We start from the raw sequence: 24,877 nt of genomic DNA on the forward strand, positions 1-24,877 counted from the left end.
GTATGTAATTATGGGTATCATTTTATTCATATTGACCCACAGAATAAAGAAAACATGTCATTTGTACCGTAAAATTAGCGATTTTCTTTTCATTTTCCCCACACAAATAGTATTTATTTTATTTTTATTTCGACATACATTTTATGATATAATGAGTGATGTCATTACAAAGGAAAACTGGTAGCGCAAAAAACAAGCCCTCATACTAGTCTGTGGATGAAAACATTTTAGAGTTATGATTTTTAGAAGGCGAGGAGGAAAAAACAAACTCAAAAGTAAAAAAAATGGCTGCGTCCAAGACCTTCCATTTTTGAGATTCTTTGACTCTTCATAATTTGGCCCTTGTTGAGGTTATTTGCCCATTTTGCCTGCTTCAGCTAAGGGCTACATGGCAACTTTCAGTGACTTTGTGACAGTCACACCAAAATCCTACTTTAATGGAAGTCACGTTCCTTTTCTAGCACCAATTTCCATACATGCGACCTGAAACTATGCCATTTTTTTATTAGTATATTTTTAGTATTTTACTATTTTTACATTCAAGTTGCAACTGTAAAATAGATTTAAAAAAATTATTTTGCAGTACTTTACAGGAGCAAATTGTAAAAGTAATGGATGCTCACCGTTTTGAAGGGACAGAGTTCAACAATTCCCAAGTTAAATCCAAACAAGTAAATGCTGGAGCACTTAGATTATAGTGAAGAAAAAAATAACAGTTTTATTCCATCACAACGTTGGGGGGGGGAATTGCAATGTTTCAGTCCTCTCTGGAACCTTTCTCAAGCTTTCAAGCCTTGACTGCTTGTATGGATAGATAGGTAAGCAATCATATAATGTGGATTTTTTTTTTATTCTAGGAACTGCAGTTTGAAAGATTAACTCGAGAACTAGAGGCCGAACGTCAAATTGTTGCCAGCCAGCTGGAGAGATGCAAGCTTGGATCAGAAACTGGCAGCATGAGTAGTATTAGGTAGGTATGATTTCATGTTTATAGCTCTTAAATATAAAAATACAATGAAGTATAAATAAAATGGGATAATGAAGTTAAACAAGAATACAAAAAAATTGAAACGAAACATGAATATATAGTTTGTATTCTGTAACGTGGATATTTACCCAGGTAGAGAAAACAGACATGGCCGCACATCCACAATTTAGTATTTTGATCTAATTGCTTCTCAGCCTAAATTCAAAAACTAACAGGTTGTTAGTATTCATTTTGATCAAAAGGTACAAGCCCACTTGCCACGTTTTTAACCCCTTAAGGACCCAGCCAATTTTCAGTGAAGGACCCGGCCATTTTTTGCAATTATGACCACTGTCACTTTAAGCATTAATAACTCTGGGATGCTTTTAACTTTCATTCTGATTCCAAGATAGTTTTTTCGTGACATATTCTACTTTATGTTAGTGATAAAATTTTGTCGATACTTGCATAATTTCTTGGATAAAAATTCCAAAATTTGATGAAAAAATTTAAACTTTTGCATTTTTTTTTTTTACTTTGAAGCTCTCTGCTTATAAGGAAAATGAATATTTCAAATAAATGATATATTGATTCACATATACAATATGTTGACATGTTTTTACTTTTGGAAGACATCAGAGGGCTTCAAGATATAGCAGCAATTTTCCAAAATCCAAATTTTTCAGGGACCAGTTCAGTTTTGAAGTGGATTTGAAGGGCCTTTCTATTAGAAATACCCCATAAATGACCCCATTATAAAAACTGTACCCCTCAAAGTATTCAAAATTACATTCAAAAGGTTTGTTAACCCTTTAGGTGTTTCACAGTAATAGCAGAAAATTTAAGGAGAAAATTCAAAATCAAATTTTTTTTTTACACTGGCATGTTCTTGTAGACCCAGTTTTTGAATTTTTACAAGGGGGTAAAAGGAGAGAAATATTCCTAAAATGTGTAACCCAATTTCTCTCAAGTAAGGAAATATCTCGGGTGTATGTCAAGTGCTCTGTGGGTGCACTAGAGGGCTCAGAAGGGAAGGAGTGACAGTGGGATTTTGGAGAGTGAGTTTGTGAGTTTGTCTGAAATTGTTTTTGGGGGGCATGTCACATTTAAGAAGCCCCTATGGTGCCAGAACAGCACAAAAAACCCCACATGGCATACTATTTTGGAAACTACACCCCTCAAGGAACATATCAAGGGGTACAATGAGCCTTAACACCCCACAGGTGTTTGACAACTTTTCATTAAAATTTATGGGAAAACTATCATTTTAGTGAAAAAAAAAATGTAATCATTTACACATCCAACTTTAAGTTTTTACAAGGGGTAATAGGAGAAAATGCCCCCCAAAATTTGTAACCCCATGTGTGGATGTCAAGTGCTCTGCTGGCGCACTACAATGCTCAGAAGAGAAGTAGTCACATTTGGCTTTTGGAAAGCAAATTTTGCTGAAATGTCGCATTTAGGAAGCCACTATGGTGCCAGAACAGCAAAAAAAAAACAAAAAAAAAACACATTGCATACTATTTTGGAAACTACACCCCTCAAGGAACGTAACAAGGGGTGTTTGACGACTTTTTGTTAAAGTTGGATGTGTAAATGAAGATCATTTTTTTTCACTAAAATGCAGTTTTCCCCCCAAATTTTACATTTTTACAAGGGGTAATAGGAGAAAATGACCCCCAAAATTTGTAACCCCATTTCTCCTTAGTGTTGAAATACCCCATGCTCAAAAGAGGAGGAGCGCCATTGAGCTTTTGGAAAGAGAATTAGTTTGGAATTGAAATCAGGGGCTATGTGCATTTACAAAGCCCCCCGTGGTGCCAGAACAGTGGACCCCCCCCACATGTGACCACATTTTGGAAACTAAACCCCTCACAGAATTTAATAAGGGGTGCAGTGAGTATTTACACCCCACTGGAGTGGGGTGTAAATACTCATTTTAATTTTTACGGACCACTGTTCCAAAAATCTGTCAGACATCTGTAGGTCGTAAATGCTCACTGTACCCCTTACTACATTACATGAGGGGTGTAGTTTCCAAAATGGGGTCACATGTGGGGGGAGGGGTCCATTGTTCTGCCACTATGGGGGCTTTGTAAACCCACGTGGCCTTCAATTCTGGACAAATTGTCTCTTCAAAAGCCCAATGGCGCTCCTTGTCTTCTGAGCATTGAAGTTCACCCACAGAGCACTTTACATCCACATATGGCGTATGTTCTTACTCAGAAGAAATGGGGTTACAAGTTTTGGGGGGCTTTTTTTCCTATTTTCCCTTGTGAAAATTTAGGCAAACGCCAGCATTTTAGTGAAAATGTATTTGTTTTTTTTTTCATTTTTCCATCCAAAGTTGAAGAATTTTCATTAAACACCTGTGGGGTTTTAAGGCTCACTATACCCCTTGTTGCGTTCCGTGAGGGGTGTAGTTTCCAAAATGGGGTCACATGTGGGTATTTATTTTTTTGTGTTTGTGTGAACGGCTGTAAAATCAGCCATCCCTATGCAAATCAACAATTTAGGCCTCAAATGTACATAGTGCGCTCTCACTCCTGAGCCTTGTTATGTGCCCGCAGAGCATTTTACGCCCACATATGGGGTATTTCCGTACAAATTTTGGGTCTTTTTTTTTTCCTTTTACCACTTGTGAAAATAAAAAAATATGGGGCAACACCAGCATGTTAGTGTAAAAAGATAAAAAAAAATTACACTAACATGCTGGTGGAGCCCTCAACTTTTCCTTTTCATAAGGGGTAAAAGGAGAAAAGCCCCCCAAAATTTGTAGTGCAATTTCTCCCGAGTATGGAAATATCCCATATGTGGCCCTAAACTGTTTCTTTGAAATACGACAGGGCTCCAAAGTGAGAGCGCCATTGCCATTTGAGGACTAAATTAGGGATTGCATAGGGGTGGACATAAGGGTATTCTACGCCGGTGATTCCCAACCAGGGTGCCTCCAGCTATTGCTAAACTCCCAGCATGCCCGGACAGTCAGTGGCTGTCTGGAAATGCTGGGAGTTGTTGTTTTGCAACATCTGGAGGCTCCATTTTGGAAACGCTGCCGTACAATACGTTTTCAATTTTTATTGGGGGGACAGTGTAAGGGAGTGTATATGTAGTGTTTTAGCCTTAATTATGTGTTAGTGTAGTGTAGTGTTTTTACGGTACATTCGCACTGGCGGAGGTTTACAGTGAGTTTCCCGCTAGGAGTTTGCGATGTGGCGAAATATTTGCCGCAGCTCAAACTTCAAGCAGGAAACTTACTGTAAACCCGCCCGTGTGAATGTACCCTGTACATTCACATGCGGGTGGAGTGGGGGGGCAAACCTCCAGTCTTTTCAAAAGTACAACTCCCAGCATGCACTTACAGACTGTGCATGCTGGGTGTTGTACTTTTGCAACAGATGGAGGCACACTGGTTGGAAAACCTTCAGTTAGGTTCTCTTACCTAACTCAGTATTTTCCAACCAGTGTGCCTCCAGCTGTTGCAAAACTACAACTCCAAGCATGTACTGATTGCCATAGGGCATGCTGGGAGATGTAGTTATGCAACAGCTGGAGGGCTACAGCACAGTGATCTCCAAACTGTAGCCCTTCAGCTGTGGGAAAACTGCAAATAACTGCATGCCCAAACGGCTTTCTGGGCATGCTGGGAGTTGTAGTTTTGCAAATCCCCCCTGGGCATTTGCACGGGGTTCCTGCTGATCGATATCAGCTGTCACCCCGGTCCAGTCCCTGCCCGGCTCGCGGCAGGGACCGAAATTCCCACAGGCGTACTGCTACCTCATGGGTCCTTAAGACCCAGGGTCCCATGACGTAGCGGTACATCATGGGTCCTTAAGGGTTTATTTAGCAGGAGACTGCATAAGGATTTCCTCCCACCTTTCTCCCAGCCCTCTGGCAGTGAGCACATGGTAGATTTCACACTGGTGTGGTTCTCTGTGACGGACATTGTTTCTGTGGTGCTTTGTCTGTGGGGAGGTGTGGCCCAGAGCCAGGGGCTTGGTCGGGCGGCAGTGGGGCTGCCTGGCAACTGGGTCGCTCCCCCTGTGGGCATGGTGTCTCGGAGGCAGTGGTCGCCGTCCGTCGCTACGCCAGTGTCAGGTTAGTGTACTTATTGATCAAAATGTCTACTAACAACCTGTTCGTTTTTGTAATTATACTGAGAAGCAAGTAGATCAAAATACAATTGGTGGATTTGAAGCTGTGTTTCTCTATTTGTGTTGTAGATATTTAGAACTACCCTTTTTTATTTTGCTGACCAACTAGCAACTGATATTGCGTTATATGTGTATACGTATACATACCTGTGACAAGTAAGATGGATCTGTCTTCAACTAAATTCATACATATTCACATTTTCCAATAACAGTGATCTCTCACTGTTCTGTTGCTTTTGGTGTACAAAATACCAATGAAACGTGAAAAAAGCCACTGTGAATGGAGATTGTTATTTTTTTAATGAAAAGTAGGGAACGTGAACTGCACAAGACCTAGCAGCACAGCATCTTGGTGTTCAAGACAGCCTTTTTATAAGTGTATGCATAATATGGCTATATTTCATATTGCTTCATTTTACAAGGTCAAAAAGGTTTGAAATATTTAGTATATACTTATGCAGACAATAAAGATTGTTTATTTTTTGTTTAATCAGTGTTGAGTGTCAGAAAAACAAGAAACATTTGTGAGTTATCTTGACAATTTACCATTGTTATTGGACCTGTCATTATAGTCATTTCACCTTTTGAGGACCAGGCCATTTTTGCACTTTAATTTTATCCTCCTCCCTTTCTAAAAATCATAACTCCTTTTAATTTTCCACCTACAGACCCATATGAAGGCTTGTTTATTTTGTAATGAAATCAATCATTTCACCCCAAAATCTATGGTGAAACAAAAAAATACATACATATATATACATACATAAATATATATTATATATATTTTTTTTATGTATGTGTGTGTGTGTATATAGGGTCAGTACTTTCCTCAGGGAGAGGACACCACTTCTGGTGTGAGACAGAGATTTAAGTAGGCCATATAGCACTCCGCGGGCTCCTGGGTAAAAAAATATTCAAATCAGCTCATCACACCACCTTCACAGGTAGTGTGTCCTGCAAACAGCTCAGGCTCCAGTTAAGAAGTCTCAGAACAAATCCCAATCAGTTCTGAGACTTCTTAACTGGAGCCTGAGCTGTTTGCAGGACACACGTTCTGTGAAGGTGGTGTGATGAGCTGATTTGAATATATATATATATATATATATATATATATATATATATATATATATATCTCCAAGCGAAAGAGCCAGCAAAGACCCCCTCTGTAAGTGCACGTGGTCAGCCAACTGGCAGGTCAGCAGTCCATAAATATGCAATCTCCACCACAGCACAAATGATCAGAGGTCCAGGATCAAGTGGAAAGGCTTCCAAGTTTATTCACACCATAAATGTGATAGCGGTGCAACGTTTCGGCAAACTGCTTGACAAAGGCAGTTTGCCGAAACGTTGCACCGCTATCACATTTATGGTGTGAATAAACTTGGAAGCCTTTCCACTTGATCCTGGACCTCTGATCATTTGTGCTGTGGTGGAGATTGCATATATATATATATATATATATATATATATATATATATATATATATATATATAAATATATAAATTTTAATATTTGTTGGGCAAAAAAAAAATTGGTAACTTTTGAGGACTTCCTATGCAGTGCACTTTTTGGCGAAGATGACACATTATCTTTATTTTGTAGGTCCATATGATTAAAATGATACCCAACTTATATAGGTTTTACTTCTTTTACAAAATATAAAAAAAATTTTTGTACAAAAATTTGCATGTTTTAAAAATGTCCTCTTCTGACCCCTATAACTTTTTTTTTTTCCTCGTATACGGGGCTATATGAGGGCTCATTTATTGCACCATTATCTCTAGATTTTATCAGTACCATTTTTGTTTTGAAGAACTTTTGCTCTTTTTTTTTATAGTATTTAACCTTTTAAGGACACAGGGCTTACCTGTACGCCCTGCGCCAAGTCCCGGTGTTTAAAATGGGGTCACGTCGTGACCCCGCATCACACCGGGTCAGTCCCGGTTGCTATTCATAGCCGGGACCCTGGGCTAATAGCGCGTGGCACCAGTGTTGTGCCGCACGCTATTAACCCTTCAGACGCGGGGATAAAAGTTGATCGCCCCGTTGAAAATGAAAGCAAACTCTTCCCGGCAGCTCAGTCGTGATGTCCCGATCAGCTAGGACGCGAGCAGAGGCCCCCTTACCTTGCTCTGTCGCGTCCGATCGGCTTTTGATTACTCCAAGCCTGAGCTACAGGCTTAAGCAATCAAGCCCCTATCTCGCTGATCCATGCAAAGCTATGGCTTTGCAGGGATCAGGGTAAAAGATCAGTGTGTGCAGTGTTATAGCCCCCTATGGGAGCTATAACACTGCAAAAAAAAGTGGAAAAAAAAAGTGAATAAAGATTATCTAACCCCTTCCCTAATTAATAAAAGTTTGAATCAACCCCCTTTTCCCATAAAAAAAAAACTGTGTAAATAAATATAAACATATGTGGTATCGCTGCATGCGTAAATGTCTGATCTATAAAAATATATTGTTAATTAAGCCGCACGGTGAATGTCGTACGCGCAAAAAAATTCCAAAGTCCAAAATAGCGTATTTTGGTCACTTTTTATATCCTAAAAAATGAATAAAAAGCGATCAAAAAGTCCAATCAATGCAAAAATGGTGCAAAAAAAGTGCACTGCATATAATCAGAAGCCCCCAAAAGTTAAAAAATAATGCTTTTTTTTTGCCTCACAAATATTTTTCTGATTTTGCCATAGATTTGGTGATGAAATTATTTACAGTATTACAAAGTAAAATTGGTGGTGCAAAAAACAAGCTCTCATATGGGTCTGTAGGTGAAAAATTTTAAGTGTTACGATCTTTAGAAGGAGAGAAGGAAAAGACTTTTTTTTTTTTTTTTTTAGGGACTGGTGCCAGAAAGTTTAACAGATTTGTAAATGACTTCTATTAAAAAATCTTAACCTTCCAGTACTTTTTAGCCGCTGTATGCTACAGAGGAAATTCTTTTCTTTTTGAATACATTTTTTGTCTTGTCCACAGTGCCCTCTGCTGACACCTCTGTCCGTGTCAGGAACTCTCCAGAGCAGCATAGGTTTGCAATGGGGATTTTCTCCTGCTGTGGACAATTCCTGATACGGGTATCAGGTGTCAGCAGAGAGCACTGTGGACAAGACAAAAAAGAAATTCAAAAAGAAAAGAATTTCCTCTGTAGCATACAGCTGCTAAATATACTGAAAGGGTAAAGATTTTTTAATAGAAAAATATAAAAAATCTGTTTAAGTTTCTAGCACCAGTTGATTTAAAAAAAAAAAAAATTTCCACCGGTGTACCCCTTTTAAAGACACGGCCCATTTTGGCCTTAAGGACCCAGCCAATTTTAATTTAGCATTTTTGTTTTTTCCTCGTCACCTTCTAAAAATCATAACTTTTATATTTTCAGCCACAGACCCATGTGAGGGATTGTTTTTTGCACGACCAATTGTCCTTCGTAATCACATCAATCATTTTACCATAAAATATATAGCACAACAATAAAATATTATATATGTGGAGAAATTGAAATGAAAACCGTAACTTTGCAAATTTTGAAAGGTTTTGTTTTCACGCTGTACACTTTACGGTTAAAATTACATGTTTTCTTCATCCTGTGGGTCAATACAATTAAATTGATACCCAGGTTATATGCTTTTCTATTATTGTGCTCCTTTGAAAAAATCTCACAAACACAATTAGTATGTTTAAAATCACGCTATTTTGACCACCTATAATTTTCTAATTTTTCCATATACGGGGCTGTATGATAGCTCATTGTTTTCTACTTGATCTGTACTTTTTATTGGTACCACTTTTGTGTTTATCTAAGTTTTTAATAGCTTTGTATTTTTTTTTTTTTCATGTGATGACAAAAACCGCAGCAATTTTGGACTTTTTTATTTATTTTTTTAACGTTTATGTCGTTCACCTTACAGGATCATTAATATTGTATTTGGATAGTTCGGACATTTATTCACGCAGCAATACCAAATATGTACATTTTTTATATCTTTTTTTGAAAATTTTTTGGGATAAAATGGGAAAAGGGGGCCATTTCCATTTTTATTCGGGGAGGTGCTTTTTTTTTTTTTTAACACTGTTATCGGCGATCTTCTTCTCTGGTCTGCTCGATGTCAGACCAGAGAAGAAGACCCCGGGATGAAGGCCAGAACAGGTAAATGAACCTCTGGCCGCAATGTTGTATGATCGGATCCCCGTGGCAGCGCCGCAGGCAATCCGATTATCCATTTTAACGACCTCAATGCCACAGGTGCCTTCATCTGTATTGATCATTGCATCTGAGGGGTTAATGGCAGACATCAGCATGATGGGACTGTGCTGCAGCTGAATGTCCATGCAGAATAATCCATCGGAATTCCACATGGACATTCCGCCGTGTAAACATGGCCTTAGAGAGGTGAGGATATAGAGCAGTGTTTGCCAACCAGGCCTCCAGCTGTTGCAAAACTACAACTCCCAGCATAACTGGACAGCCTTTGGCATGCTGAAAGTTGTAGTTTTGCCACAGCTGTAGTCACCCTGGTTGGGAAACACTAACGTAGAGGCTAAGAGGTGTGAGGTCATGTAAGGAAAATATGGAGGCTAAAAAGGAAACATAATATAAAGGCTAATGGGGTGAGGGTATGGAGGTTTAGGAGAAGGAGATTTAGGATATGGAGGCTAAGAGGGGTGAGGGCATGGAACAGTGTTTCCCAACTAGTGTGCCTCCAGCTGTTGCAAAACTACAACTCCTAGTATGCGAGTCAGGCAAAGGCATGCTGGGAGTTGTAGTTTTGCAACAGCTGGAGGCACACTGGTTAGGAACCACTGGCATGGAGGCTGAAGAGGGAGTGCAAAGGCTATTTGGGATGGTAGAACATAGAGGCTTTACTGTGGTATGTACTCACCACCTGCAGCCTGTGTAATTCTGTGGTGGTCTTCACCTCTGTGTGTCAAGAAGCAGCCAGTCCAGCAGAGGGGGAGGAGGATCGCTGAGCTCAGGCAAGTGCCTGATAAGTTGTTAGGGCACCAGAGGGCAGAAGCATTAGATGGGCCTTGGCTGAAGCCCCGTTTTGACCCTGTGTGCATGTCCCTGGCTATGGCATAGCATTGAACAGTGTATGCAATCCATGGATTTCATGTAATTGTCCCCTATTGGGACTATAAAATGGTGTAAAAATACACAAATAATTGTAAATTAACCCCTTCCCTAATAAAAGTTTTAATCACCCACCTTTTCCCATTTAAAAAAAAATGTGTAAAAAAAATAAATAAACATATGTGGTATAGCCGCATGCGTAAATGTACGAAATATAAAAAAAATAGTTAAACTGCACGGTTAATGTTTATGTAAAAAAAAACCCTAAAAAAGGTATAAAAAGAGATAAAGTTCCATCAAAACAAAAACTACTCACGATGCAAACAATTAGCCCTCACACATCCCCATATACAGAAAAATATAAAAGTTTTATAGGGGTCAGAAGAGGAAATTTTTAAATGTACTATTTTTGGTGCAAAAAGTTATAATTTTCAAACAGAAGTAAAACAAAATCAAAGAATAAGATAAGGTGTAATTTTTTACCAAAAAATGCACTTCATGGAATAGGAAGCCCCCCAAAAGTTACAAAATGGTGTATTTTTTTATTTAAATTTTTTCAATTTTGCCCCTCAAATATTTTTTTTCTGGTTTGGTGGTAGATTTTGTGGTGAATTGATTGATATTACAAAGTACAATTGGTGGTGCAAATACCAAGTCCTTATATGGGTCTGTACGTGGAAAATTGAATGGGTCATGATTTTTAGAAGGTGAGGAGGAAAAAAAACAGGCCTACTTTACTTAGTTCACCTAGTTTATTTATTTCATTTTTTTTTTGTCTAATCCCTTAACTCCTTAACAACGAAGGACGTATATGTATGTTCTGGTGAGGTGGTACTTAACGCACCAGGATGTACATTTACGTCCTATGCATAGCCGCGAGCATCGGAGCGATGCTCGTGTCATGCGCGGCAGGTCCTGGCTGCTGATAGCGATCGAGCAGACCAGAGCAGAAGATGACCGATAACGCTGATCAGTGCTATGTCCTATACATAGCACTGAACAGTATTAGCAATCGAATGATTGCTATAAATAGTCCCCTATGGGGACTATTAAAGTGTAAAAATAAAAGTAAAAAATAAGTGTAAAAAAATTTGAAAAACCCCCTCCAAATAAAAACGTAAATTGTCCCATTTTCCCTATTTCACCCCCAAAAAGTGTATAAAAAAATAAAATAAATAATATATACATAATTGGTATCGCTGCGTGCATAAATGTCCCAACTATTAAAATAAAATGTTAATGATACCGTACGGTGAACTGCGTGCACGTAAAAAAAAATAAACGTCCAAAATAGCAGCTTTTTTTTATAACCTTTTATTCCAAAAAAAATTATAAAAAAGTATTAAGTTTTATATAAGCAAATATTGTATCACTAAAAAGTACAGATAACGGCGCAAAAAATGAGCCCTCATACCGTGGCTTATACGGAAAAAGGAAAGTTATAGGTCTTCAAAATAGGGGGATTTTAAACGTACTAATTTAGTTAAACAGTTTGCGATTTTTTTTTTAAGTGCAAAAGTAATAGAAAAGTATATTATCATGGGTATCATTTTAATCGTATTGACCCAAAGAATAAATAACACGTAATTTTTACCGTGAATTGTACGGTGTGAAAACAAAACTTTCCAAAATTTGCTAAATTGCGGTTTTCTTTTTAATTTCCCCACACAAATAGTATTTTTTTGGTTGCGTCATACATTTTATGGTAAAGTGAGTGATGGCATTACAACGGACAACTGGTCGCGCAAAAAACAAGCCCTCATACTAGTCTGTGGATGAAAATATAAAAGTTATGATTTTTTGAAGGCGAGGAGGAAAAAATGAAATGTAAAAATAAAATTGTCTGCGTGCTTAAGGCCCAAATGGACTTCGTCCTTAAGGGGTTAAGGACCCAGCCCTTTTTCACCTTTAAAGGGGTACTCCGCCCCAGACATCTTATCCCCTATCCAAAGGATAGGGGATAAGAGGTCTGATAGTGGGGGTCCCGCTGCTGGGGACCCCCAGGATCTCGGCTCCAGCACCCTGCTGTCATTACTACACAGAGCAAACTCGCTCTGTGTGTAATGACAGGCTGTGACTTCACAAGGGGCGGAGCCGTGACATCACGATGCTCCGGCCCTTGTATTACCCATCATTACGCACAGAGCGAGTTTGCTCTGTGCAGTAATGACAGTGGGTGCTGCAGCCGAGATTCCGGTGATCCCCAGTAGCGGGACCCCTGTGATCAGACATCTTATCCCCTATCCAAAGTATTGGCAATAAGATGTCTAGGAGCGGAGTACCCCTTTAAAGACCTGGGCATTTTTTTGACCACTGTCACTTTAAGCATTAATAACTCTGGGATACTTTTATTTTTCATTCTGATTGAGATTGTTTTTTCGTGACATTCTGCTTTGTCAGTGGTACATTTTTGTCGATACTTGCATAATTTCTTGGTGAAAAATTCCAAAATTTGATGAAAAATTTGATAATTTTGCATCTTTGGTAACTTTGAAACTCTGCTTATAAGGAAAATAGACAAAACAAATTATATTTTGATTCACTTATACAATATGTCTACTTTGTTTTCATCATAAAGTTGACATGTTTTTTTTTACTTTTGGAAGACATCAGAGGGCTTCAAAGTTCAACAGCAATTTTCTAATTTTTCACAATATTTTCAAAATCGGAATTTTTCATGGACCAGTTCAGTTTTGAAGTGGAATTGAAGGGCCTTTATATTAGAAATACCCAATAAATGACCCCATTATTAAAAACTGCACCCCTCAAAGTATTCAAAATGACATTCAGAAAGTTTAAACCTTTAGGTGTTTCACAGGAATAGCAGCAAAGTGAAGGAGAAAATTCAAAATCTTCATATTTCACACTTGCTTGTTCTTGTAGACCCAGTTTTTAAGATTTTACAAGGGTAAAAGGAGAAAAAGCCTCCCCTACACTCCTCAAGGAACATAACAAGGGGTACAATGAGCCTTAACACCCCACAGGTGTTTGACAAAAGTTGGATGTGAAAATGAAAAATTAGATTTTTTTTTCACTAAAATGCTGGTGTTACACCAAATTTTTCATTTTCACAAGGGGTAATAGAAGAAATGGGGTTACAAATTTTGGGAGGCTTTTTCACCTGAGTATGGAAGTACCCCATATGTGGATGTAAAGTGCTCTGCGGGCAAACTACAATGCTCAGAAGAGAGGGAGTGCCGTTGAGCTTTTGGAGAAAGAATTTGGTTGGAATGGAAGTCGGGGGCCATGTGCGTTTTATAAAGCCTCCCGTGGTGCCAGAACAGTGGACCCCCCACACACACATGTGACACCATTTTGGAATCTACACCCCTCACAGAATTGAATAAGGGGTGCAGTGAGCATTTAGACCCCACTGGCATTTGACAGATCTTTGGAACAGTGGGCTGTGCAAATGAAAAATAAAATGTTTCATTTTCATGGACCACTGTTGAAAAAATCTGTCAGACACCTGTGGGGTGTAAATGCTCACTGCACCCCTTATCACATTACATGAGGGGTGTAGTTACCAAAATGGGGTTACATGTGGGTGGGGGGGTCCACTGTTTTGGCACTATGGGGGCTTTGTAAACACACATGGCCTTCAATTTCGGACACATTCCCTCTTCAAAAGCCCAATGTCGCTCCTTCTCTTCTGAGCATTGTAGTTCGCCCACAGAGCACTTTACATCCACATATGGGGCTGCAAATTTTGGGGGGCTGTTATCCTATTCTCCCTTGTGAAAATGAAAAATGTTGGGTAACACCAGCATTTTAGTGAAAAATAATTTTCACATCAAACTTTAACGAAAATTTGTCAAACACCTGTGGGGTGTTAACCACTTAAGGACCCAGGCAAACCATGTGAAGAACAGCGTGACACCGCAGTGACCTGCACACATGGTATGCTGAAGGGCCACTGAGACTTGTCCGGGCAGTGGAGGCTTAAGACACAGTGGAGGATGTGGAGGCGGAGTAGCACACTGTTGCAGGACCAACGGGCTGACAGAGTGTTGCAGGAAGCAGCATTGAGTACACACCAGGGCTTCAGAATCCCACAGAAAAAACAACAATTTTTAAAATAATTTTAAGAATATTTAGGACAGCGGGTGCTACCTATATATTGCCTGAATGACACAGGCTGGAGTTGGCTGATGCATGAGTACGCACCAAAGCTTCACAATCCCTAATATAAAAGACAAACATTTTTGACGAACATTTTTAACGAAAATTTAGGACAGTGAGTGCTCTCTATATATTACCAGAATCACGCAGCCTGGAGTTGGCTGCAGCATGAGTAGACCATTGAAATGTGTGATTTTTTTATTTGAAATTTAAATCAAAATTTGTGTCCCTGACCCCGCCGTGTGGGTACAAAGGACCTAATCTCACAAGCACCCACAGGCTCATGTGGCCGTAAAATGTAGGCGCAACGTCTCCATAGACCTGACTGGCCATTTTAGTTTTTTGTACCTTTGTTTAAGAACAAGCGCATATCCAAGAGTCCAGAAGACTCTATAATGCAGGACGGTGGACCACTAAAAGACATTCTTCTATAAAATTAATTTTTTATGAAATAAAGAAGCAGAGTTCATCCCTCTGCGTATGTTATTTGAAAATTTAGCTTAAAAAATCACACGCAACAATCGTTCAATGGTGTAATGGTTGTTATTGTGGAAAATTCAAGTTTATTACTGTGATAATTATCAGAAAATTTGAAAAAAAACACTACCCAAGAGTGTTTAATAACCTCATACACCATAAATGTTGAAATTTAAATTAAGCATGTATGTATGTATTTCAAAAATCCTAAAATTAAAGGCCCAAGCCCAGAAGCATCATGAAGTCAAGAAGTTCCTGAATGACACAAAAGCAATCAGGAGTAGACATCAGCAGTACCCAAGAGGCTTTAATAACCCCTTACAATTGCACGATCACTCGCGAGATCGAGCAATAACAGGTGTGTTATGCCCTCAGATGTTCGGGGCTGCACGCGCGCTACACTGAACGGACCAGCATGTGTCTATCTTTCACCAACAGGTGCGGGTAACCCGCTGAACCCCCGTTCGCGATAGGGATTGCAATTACTTGCCAGGAAAGAAGAATCACTACTAAGCATGGGTCATAAGCTCGGGTTCATTAAGTCCTTGCCCTTTGTACACACCGCATGTCTCTACTACCGATTGGATGGTTTAGTGAGGTCCTCGGATCGGCCCCGGTGGGATAGGAGAAGGCCCTAGCAGAGCGCAGAGAATTTAAAGATCATTGTTGAAATTTGCATTAAGCATGTATTAGCTACTGCTAAACTTCCAGAAATTGAAGGCCCAAGGCCTGAGGCATCAGGGAGGCAATTATTTCCTGAAAGACACAGAATGAGTCAGGAGCAGTCATTCGCAGTACCCAAGAGGGTACTACATTTAAAGATCAATGTTGACATTTGCATTAAGCATATATTTAGCTACTGCTAAACATCCAAAAATTAATGGCCCAAGGCCATTGATAACCCAAGAGGGTTTCATAAACGACCATAATTGGGAAATGTTGGTGTAGCAGCATGGTCAATCTACTCTGAGGCATCTGGCATTGGTGGCTGGAAATCCTGGCTGATCCATCCCTGATTCATCTTGACAAACGTTAGTCTCTCCCCATTTTTAGTGGACAGAAGAGTTCGCCTTAGGGTGACTATGGCCCCGGCCGCACTAAACACCCGCTCTGATGGCACACTACTGGCCGGGCAGGACAGCTTTTCCAGGGCAAACTCTGCTAGTTGTGGCCATAAATCAAGTTTGGCTGCCCAGAAGTCCAGCGGATCTTCAATGGTTGTTGGCATGGCCATGTGAAGGTATGCCACCACCTGCTGGTTCAGGTCCTGCTCCATGTCTACCTACTGCTGATGAGTTGCTTCACTATGCGGGTGAAGAAAGCTAATCATCAGCGACTGTAGACTCAGGCTGCTGCTGATTGAGCTGGTACTGCTCCTGCCACCCCTCCCCTCCCCAGCAGCCATGGCAGTGGAAGGTGAGCGCAGAGGGCCCCCCAAGTCAGACCTGCGAGTGGATGGACCATGTGGCCGATAGGCATCAGCCAACTGACTTCGTAGAATCTCTCTGTAGTAGGTCAGTTTGTCCTCCCTCTCAGCGGGTGTAAAAAAGGCCCCCATTTTGGGACGATAGCGAGGGTCTAATGAGATGGAAATCCAGAAGTCATCCTGCTGACGAATTTTGACAATTCGGGGGTCACTACGCAAGCAACTGAGCATGCATCGTGCCATTTGCGCCAGTGACTCTGAGGGACTACCTGCCTCCATCTCCACTGCATACTGCCACGGTGTGTCTTGGTCCTCTGTCTCAACTTCCTCATAACCCTCCAGCTCCTCTGGCTGCTCCTGCTCCTCCTCTCCTGTCCGAAGACTAGAAACACCGGCCATCTCATCCAACCTAAACTGCTCCGCTCTGCCCCTCATCATCCTCCTCCTCCAGTTCAGCCCACACAGGACTCATGTAGCCTTGAGATGTAGGCGCAACGTCTCCATTGCCGTGACCAGCCATGGTTTCATTTGTTGTAGGAAATGTAGGAGTGGAATAACGTCGTTCATGGCGTAATCCAGGGGACTCACAAATAATGTGGCTTCCTCAAAGGGTCTCAGCAAACGGCAGGTGTCACGTATGAGCTGCCACTGGTTCACATAAAGTTACACAGGGGAGTACTCCTATCTGCTTGGATCATCAAGAAATCGGTGATGGCTTTTCTTTGTTCGTATAGTCTGTCCAACATATGGTGGCAACTTCACAAATAAGACTATGTTGTGGGATACCGTTCTGACGCTGCAGCTCAAGGAAGGTGTGCTTGACAGTGTACGAGTGGCTGAAGTGCATGCACAGTTTCCTTGCCATTTTCAGGATGTTTTGCAAATGGGGTGAAGACTTGAGGGAGTGCTTGACAACCAGATTCAACACGTGTGCCATGCAGGGCGCATGTTTCACACTTCCTTGTCGCAGCGCGGACACAATGTTCTTCCCATTGTCGGTCACATGGTTCCCATTTCCAGATTTCGTTGAGTAAGCCATACTCAGATTTCTTTACGAATGAACTTTAGCAGTTCCTCCCCTGTGTGACTCTGTTCGCCAAGGCAAACCATGTGAAGAACAGCTTGACACCGCCGTGCCCTACACACATGGTAAGATGAAGGGCCACCGAGATTTGGACGTGCAGTGGAGGCCGAGGACACGGTGGAGGATAAGGAGGTGGCATCGCACACTGTAACAGGACCAACTGTCTGGGAGCGAGAGCGTGGAGGAGGAAGCGGTGTGACCTGTCCAAGTTGCTGTTCTGGCTGTGCAGGAACCACATTTACCCAGTGGGCCGTAAAAGACAAGTATTGTCCCTGCCCGTAGTTACAGCTCCACACGTCTGCACTGCCGTGCACTTTTGAACACACCGACAGGCTCAAGGACTGGCCCACCTTCTCTTGTACCAACTTATGCAGGGCTGGTACTGACTTCTTCGCAAAGAAATGACTGCTTGGGACTCTCCACCTCGGCTCAGCACAAGCCATCAATTCTCTGAAAGGTGCAGAGTCCACCACTTGAAAAGGGAGGGACTGCAACACCAGCAACTTGGACAGGAGCACATTCAACTTCTGCACCGTTGGATGAGTGGGCGCATACTGTTGTCTCTTGGACATGGCTTCGCCTATGGATTGTTGGTGGAATGGCTGACTAAAAGCAGGAGAAGCAGGAGCGACAGAAGGAGGGTTTGACACACAGCTCCCTTCGGCTGAGGTGGTGGAGCCTTGGCTGGATGAAGGAGGGAGCGGATGGCCACTGGTTGATGCAGCAGGCTGGACCACTACATCGGACCCACGGTTCTCCCAGGCCGCTTTATGGTGGCGAAGCATGTGTTGACGCAGGACCTTGGTGCTGACATTGGGACCCTGGCCACGCTTCACCTTCTGCCGACAGATCTTGAATGTGGCTACGTGAACCTCCTCCGGATGCCTTATTAAAAACTTCCACACCGCCGAGTAGCTGATTTTCCCACCCGCAGTCCGCACTAATTGACTTCTACTGGCGCCGTCTCCAGGAACCCCTGTTCCACTACCTCCCAGAAAGGTCGGCTGCCGCAAAGCAGGTGGTCTCCCCCGGGCACGTTTGGCTCCTGAATTTCCACTACTGCCACCACGCTGACTGCCAACCGTGCTACTGCCTTGCTGCCTCAAGGGCAACCTGCAACTCTCTTCTCCTGATGATGATGAAGCCCCTTCTGCACCCGGCTCCTAATTGCGATCGGCTTATAATCATCCACAGGTGTGTGCACGTCACGGATGTCCTCCTCAGGTTCCCCAACAGTGTCTGTTTCAGGACCCTGAACCCTTGCAACACCGCTACCCACGTCACTCTCCGCGTCACTACTTGGCCGCCTAGCGGAGCAAGCGGCGCATGTCTCCTCCCCTTCTTGGCTGTCCAGTAGCTGCTGACTGACTGTCCTCTATTAGATCGTCCTCAGTAAATAGTGGAGCTGAACCCACAGCATAAGATACTTCTTTAGGAGAGGGAACAGCATAGGACAAAGGCAATGGGAGGACAGGGACTGCTCCCGGGCCAGGCCAACTGAGGGTTGTTTCTGAGGAACCCACCGACTGTTGACTAGGGGTGTCAGATGTTATTTGTGATGATGTGGATGAGCGTGTTAACCAATTGACGACGGCAGATGGGTTGCTGGTGGAGACACGACCGCTGGCTGATAACGGGAGCTCAGGCCTCTCGCTGCGACTCCTGCTGCCACTCGCCCCAAGTCTGCTGCCAACTCTGCCTGAAGTATTTAGGCCTCTGCCTCTCCTCTGTGCACGTCCTGGCACTTCTCTGCCTGACATACTTAGTGCGTTTATGAGGGTATTACAATACGCTACACTACTCTTTAAACAGTATTTGTCTAGAACAGCAGCAGGTGATTACTTACAGCTGTCCTTTCACAGTATGTAGGCCCTTGACAGATTAACAGGTACAAAATGGCACAAATGCACTACAGTCCACTGAACAATCACGTATTTCTGAACAGCAGCAGGACCCAACAGTGCAGAACCACAAAAAAAAAAATTCAGGGATTAAACCCTAAATTGCACTCTGTCACACAGTTCTGAGCAGCAGAATATTTGTGGAGCAAAAATAAATAAGCTCAATTGGGCTGAAAAATGAGGAGATAAGATGCTTCAGAAAGTTCAGGCAGCTTGGAGATCTGTATGAGGCAGCTGACAGCTATCTGCCCCTCTCTGCTGCAATGCTCAATAACGTGAATAGGAGGTTTAGCTATCAATGATCCTTCTGAGTGTTAACAGCAAAGCACTCTGTACTCCTGTCTTTCCCTAATGCTGATGTGACTAGCAGTTGCAGTGTAACACTGTGGTATCAGCTATTCACACACACGCAGTCCCGTCCTCTCTATCTGAGTGCATAGATGAAATGAAGAGAGGCAAGATGGCCGCCGATTATATAGGGGCTGTGACATCACAGGGGTCAGTGAACACGGATAGGCTGCATCTCACATGTGATTCAGGGTCAGCCCGCCTACCTTCATTCCTGCCGCTGTTTCCCGCCCTCCCATAATCCCCTGCCCCATGTACTCGCATGTGTATCCGCCATCTTAGGTCTTCAATAGCCTGGAACGCTGTAAAATGGAGTTTAATTAAGCGATTCGTGCGCTCGAATTGCGATGATATTCACATTCATTGCGAATCAAATTTTTCATGAAATTCATAACTAATTCGGGTTCGTCAACTTCGATTCGCTAATCTCTAATAAAGACCCTCAAATTTACTTCAAAACTGAACTGGTCCCTAAAATTTTCTGATTTTGAAATTTTTGGGAAAAATTGGAAAATTGCTGCTAAACTTTGAATCACTCTGTCAATGATTCAAACATAAAGTAGACATATTGTATATGTGAATCAATATGTAATTTATTTGGAATGACCATTTTCCTTACAAGCAGAGAGCTTCAAATTTAGAAAAATGCTTAATTTTTCATGAAATTTTCAAATTTTTCACCAAGAAATGATGTAAGTATTGCTGAAAATTGCGGAGGTAAGGGGGGATGGCTGGGGGCAGCGGTGGTGTGGGCGGTGTGCGGTGCGGGGGTAGGGGGGTGGCTGGGGTCGCAGCGGCGGTGGTTTGGAGGACCCCCGGACAGGCAGGGGGAGAGAAGCGGGTGGCAGCGGTGGTCTCTGATTCAGCCAAAGCCGCTGTAGTTCATTGATTTAAAGTGCCCGCTTTAAATCAATGATCTGCAGAGGCTTCTTGGGGGGGGTGGAGAAATAGCCGATAACTTATACCGGAATATTGGTATAAGTTATCGGCTATCGGCCTGAAAGGCCACAGATTATCGGTGTCGGCCCTAAAAATCCGATATCTGTCGATCCCTAAAAAGCATCCCCGATTTATTAATGCTTAAAGTGGTCAGATTTGCAAAAAAAAAATGCTCTGGTCCTTTTAAAGAATACCAGTCATCAAGTAAAACTTTTGCTATGTTATTCCTTATGTATTGTTATGCCTATTTGCCATATATCTTCATAGAAAAAAGAAAAACCTATCTTTCGATCAGTTTTTTTACCTCTGTTGTGTAGCGTTCAGCAAGCCCTACATAGTCCTTGGACTTGTGCTGGCCTGGCACAAGTCAGAGCTCCGGAAGTGCTGGTGGGGTGGGACATGAGCGCGGTTCTGCATATCTATCGCTCCCGGCCTGTCAATCATGCAGACGGGAGCGAGCACTGTGCAGCAGAAAAAGCTCACAGAAAGTGAGCAGACTTTATAAAGGCATAACTCAAGAAATAATGGGCAAAATTAAAAAAGAAAAGGTATGGGGGACTCTGGATGAAGAGGGGAACAGACAAGGAAGAACATAATCCCTCTTTACTTGGTGGCAGGTACTCTTTAACCCCTTAAGGACTGAGGGTTTTTCTGTTTTTGCACTTTCGTTTTTTCTCCTTACCTTTTAAAAATCATAATTCTTTAAATTTTGTGCCTAAAAATCCATATGATGGCTTATTTTTTGCGCCACCAATTCTACTTTGTAATGACATCAGTCATTTTACTTAAAAATCTTCAACGAAAAAAAATCATTGTGCCACAAAATTTTTGAAAAAACGCAATTTTTTTTTACTTTTGAGGGCTTCGGTTTCTACGCATTACATTTTTCTGTAAAAATGACACCTCATAATTCTGTAGGCCCATACGATTAAAATGATACCCTACTTATATAGGTTTTATTTTGTTGTAATTCTGGAAAAAATCATAACTACATGCACGAATATTTATACGTTTAAAATTGTCAACTTTTTTCATTATTCCGCGTATGGGGTCTAATTTTTTGTGCTGTGATCTGAAGTTTTTAGCCGTACCATTTTTGTATTTATTGGAATTTTTGATCGTTTTTTATTACATTTTTTCATGATATAAAAAGTGACCAAAAATACGCAATATTTGACTTTGGAAATTTTTGTTTGGACATTTCCCCATGCGGTGATACCACATGTTTTATTTTTATTTACACAGGTTTTTTTTTTAAATGGGGGAAAAAAGGGGGTGATTCAAACTTTTATTAGGGAAGGGGTTAAATGATCTTTATTTGGCTGTATTCACACCTCGTTTACACTGTACGGGTGCGGGATCTGGCTGGGGGAGAGGGAAAAGCGAGCGCTCCCATACCCCAGCCGGATCGGCACTGAAATCCATTGACTTTAATGAGCCGACCGAACTCAAAAGGTGACTCTGGAGGACTCATTTTTGACCCATACCCGGTTTTGTGACCGGACCTAAATTCATAGTATACTACGGTTTTAGGTCCGGTCAAGAAACCGGATAGGGGTGAAAAATTAGCCGACCAGAGTCACCGTTTGACTCCAGTCAGCTCATTAAAGTTAATGGATTTCAGCGCCAGTCGGCTGGGGCATGGGAGCGCCCGGTTTTCCCCTCCACCAGCCGAATCCAGCACCAGTAAAGTTAAAACGAGGTGTGAAAGCAGCCCTAAGTTTTTTTTTTTTTTTCCCCACTCTTTTTTTATTTATTTATTTTTTTGCAGTGTTACAGCTCCATCTAGTGGCTATAATACTGCACTAACTGATCTTTTACATTGATCTTTGTTATCGGTGATTCTGTAGCTTGACTGCTTATGCCTGGATCTCAGGCAATGAGCAGTCGATCGGCGACACAGGAGAAAGGTAAGGACTCTCCTTGTGTCTTGCAGCTGTTCGGGACAGCGCGATTTTGCCACGGCGGTCACGAACAGCCCGCTGATCTAGCCGGGAGCAGTTTACTTTCACTTTAGACGTGGCAATCAACTTTGAACACCGCATCTAAAGGGTTAATAGCACAGCACTGCGATCAGTGCCGCGCGCTATTAGCCACGGGTCCTGGCTGTTGTCAGAGGCCGGGCCCAACCTGCTATGACGCAGGGCCACGCCGTAGCCCCACTTTATAGAAAGGGATCGGACTCAGGGTACTACAGGTACGCCCTGCGTCCTTAAGGGATAAAGGTGAAAATGGGCTTGGTCCTTAAACTTGTTTTAAACAATAGGTAATTTTCTGATAACACATAAATTTTAACACTCATACCGGGGGCTGCACCGAGATCACTGAGGTCTCCAGCAGCGGGACCCCTGCAATCATATATCTTATACCCTATATTTTGGATAAGGGGATAAGATGTATAAAGCTGGAATACCCCTTTAACCCCTTAAGGACCCATGACGTACGCATACGTCCTTGGGAATTTCGGTCCCCCCCGGGCAGGGACCGGAGCTGGGTGACTGCTGATATCGATCAGCAGACACCCCCTGCAAATGCCCAGGGGGAGGGGGTCATTAGACCCCCCATGTCGGCGATCGACGCAAATCGCTGGTGAATTCACACCGGCGATTTGCGGCTATTCCGGGTCATATGGGTCTATGGTGACCCGGAAAATAAGGGGGATCGGGGTTGTCCAAGACACCCACGATCCCCCTGAAGGGATAGGAGTAAGGTGGCAGAGGTGCCACCCCTCCTATCCCTGCTGTTAGTCGTCTAGAAGCGATGACCAATAGCAGATCGGGGGCGGGTTAACTTTCGGTTTCCCCGTTCTGCCCATCCATAATAGGTAGGGCAGAACTGGGGAAACCGACAGAGCACCGGCGGCGAAGTCCACTTACCCATAGGCGGAGGCTGCGGGAGGCGATCGGCTGGATCCTACGGGAGCTGGTGAGTTGCCTATCAACATCTGGAGGGCTACAGTTTGAGACCACTATACAGTGGTCTCTAAACTTTAGCCCTCCAGATGTTGCAAAACTACAACTCCAAGCATGCCCAGACAGCTGTTTGCTCTCTGGGCATGCTGGGATTTGTAGTTTTGCAACATCTGGAGGGCTACAGTTTGGAGATCACTGTGCAGTGGTCTCAAAAATGGAGCCCTCCAGATGTTGCAAAACTGCAAATTCCAGCATGCCCAAACAGCTGTCTCGGCATACTGGGAGTTGTAGTTGCGTACCTCCAGCTGTTGTATAACTACATCTCCCAGCATGCCCTTCGGCGATTAGTACATGCTGGTAGTTGTAGTTTTGCAACAGCTGGAGGCACACTGATTGGAAAATACTGAGTTAGGTAACAGAACCTAACTGAAGGTTTTCCAACCAGTGTGCCTCCAGCTGTTGCAAAAGTACAACTCCCAGCATGCACGGTCTGTCAGTACATGCTTGGAGTTGTAGTTTTGAAACAGCTGGAGGTTTGCCCCGCCATGTGAATGTACAGGGTACATTCACACGGGCAGGTTTACAGTAAGTTTCCTGCTTGAAGTTGGAGCTTACACTGTCCCCTCCCCCCCCCCCCCCCCCCAATAAAAATGAAAACGTATTGTACGGCAGTGTTTCCAAAATGGATCCTCCAGCTGTTGCAAAACAACAACTCCCAGCATTTCCGGACAGCCACTGACTGTCCAGGCATGCTGGGAGGTTTGAAACAGCTGGAGGCACCCTGTTTAGGAATCACTGGTGTGGAATACCCCTATGTCCACTCCTATGCAATCCCTAATGTAGTCCTCAAATGCATATGGCGCTCTCTCACTTCAGAGCCCTGTCCTATTTGAAGGAAACAGTTTCGGGCCACATATGGGGTTTTTCCGTACTCAGGAGAAATTGCACTACAAATTTTGGTGAGCTTTTTCTCCTTTTACCCCTTATGAAAAGGAAAAGTTGGGGGCCTGTGTCATAAGGGGGGGGGGGGGGCTGTACACCAGCCTGTTAGTGTAAAAAAAATGTAAAGAAAATTACACTAATGCTGGTGTTGCCCGCTACTTTTTATTTTCAAGGGGGTATAGTGAGCCTTAACACCCCACAGGTGTTTAATGAAAATTCTTCAAAGTTGGATGGAAAATGAAAAAATTATTTTTCACTAAAATGCTGGTGTTACCCTAAATTTTTCATTTTCACAAGGGAAAATAGGAAAAAAGCCCCCCAAAATTTGTAACCCCATTTATTCTGTGTAAGAACATACCCCATATGTGGATGTAAAGTTCTCTGCGGATGAACTACAATGCTCAGAAGAGGAGCAACATTGGGCTTTTGAAGAGAAAATTTGTCTGGAATTGAAGGCCACGTGTGTTTAAAAATCCCTCATAATGCCAGAACAATGGACCCCCCCCCAATTGTGACCCCATTTTGGAAACTACACCCCTC

At 42.4% G+C, this 24,877-nt stretch overlaps 1 protein-coding gene across 6 annotated transcripts in view; it reads left to right on the top strand.

The window, feature by feature from the left end:
- Positions 1–24,877, top strand: part of CTNND2 (catenin delta 2) — a 913,533-nt gene that overhangs the window by 87,564 nt on the left and 801,092 nt on the right. For all 6 annotated transcript variants that reach the window (XM_056520133.1, XM_056520132.1, XM_056520127.1 and 3 more), the window contains one exon: positions 858–970. In XM_056520133.1, coding sequence (XP_056376108.1) covers positions 858–970 — 113 coding nt within the window. The remainder of the gene's footprint in view (positions 1–857; positions 971–24,877) is intronic.

The sequence above is a fragment of the Hyla sarda genome, chromosome 5, assembly GCF_029499605.1.
Source record: "Hyla sarda isolate aHylSar1 chromosome 5, aHylSar1.hap1, whole genome shotgun sequence".
NCBI lineage: Eukaryota > Metazoa > Chordata > Amphibia > Anura > Hylidae > Hyla > Hyla sarda.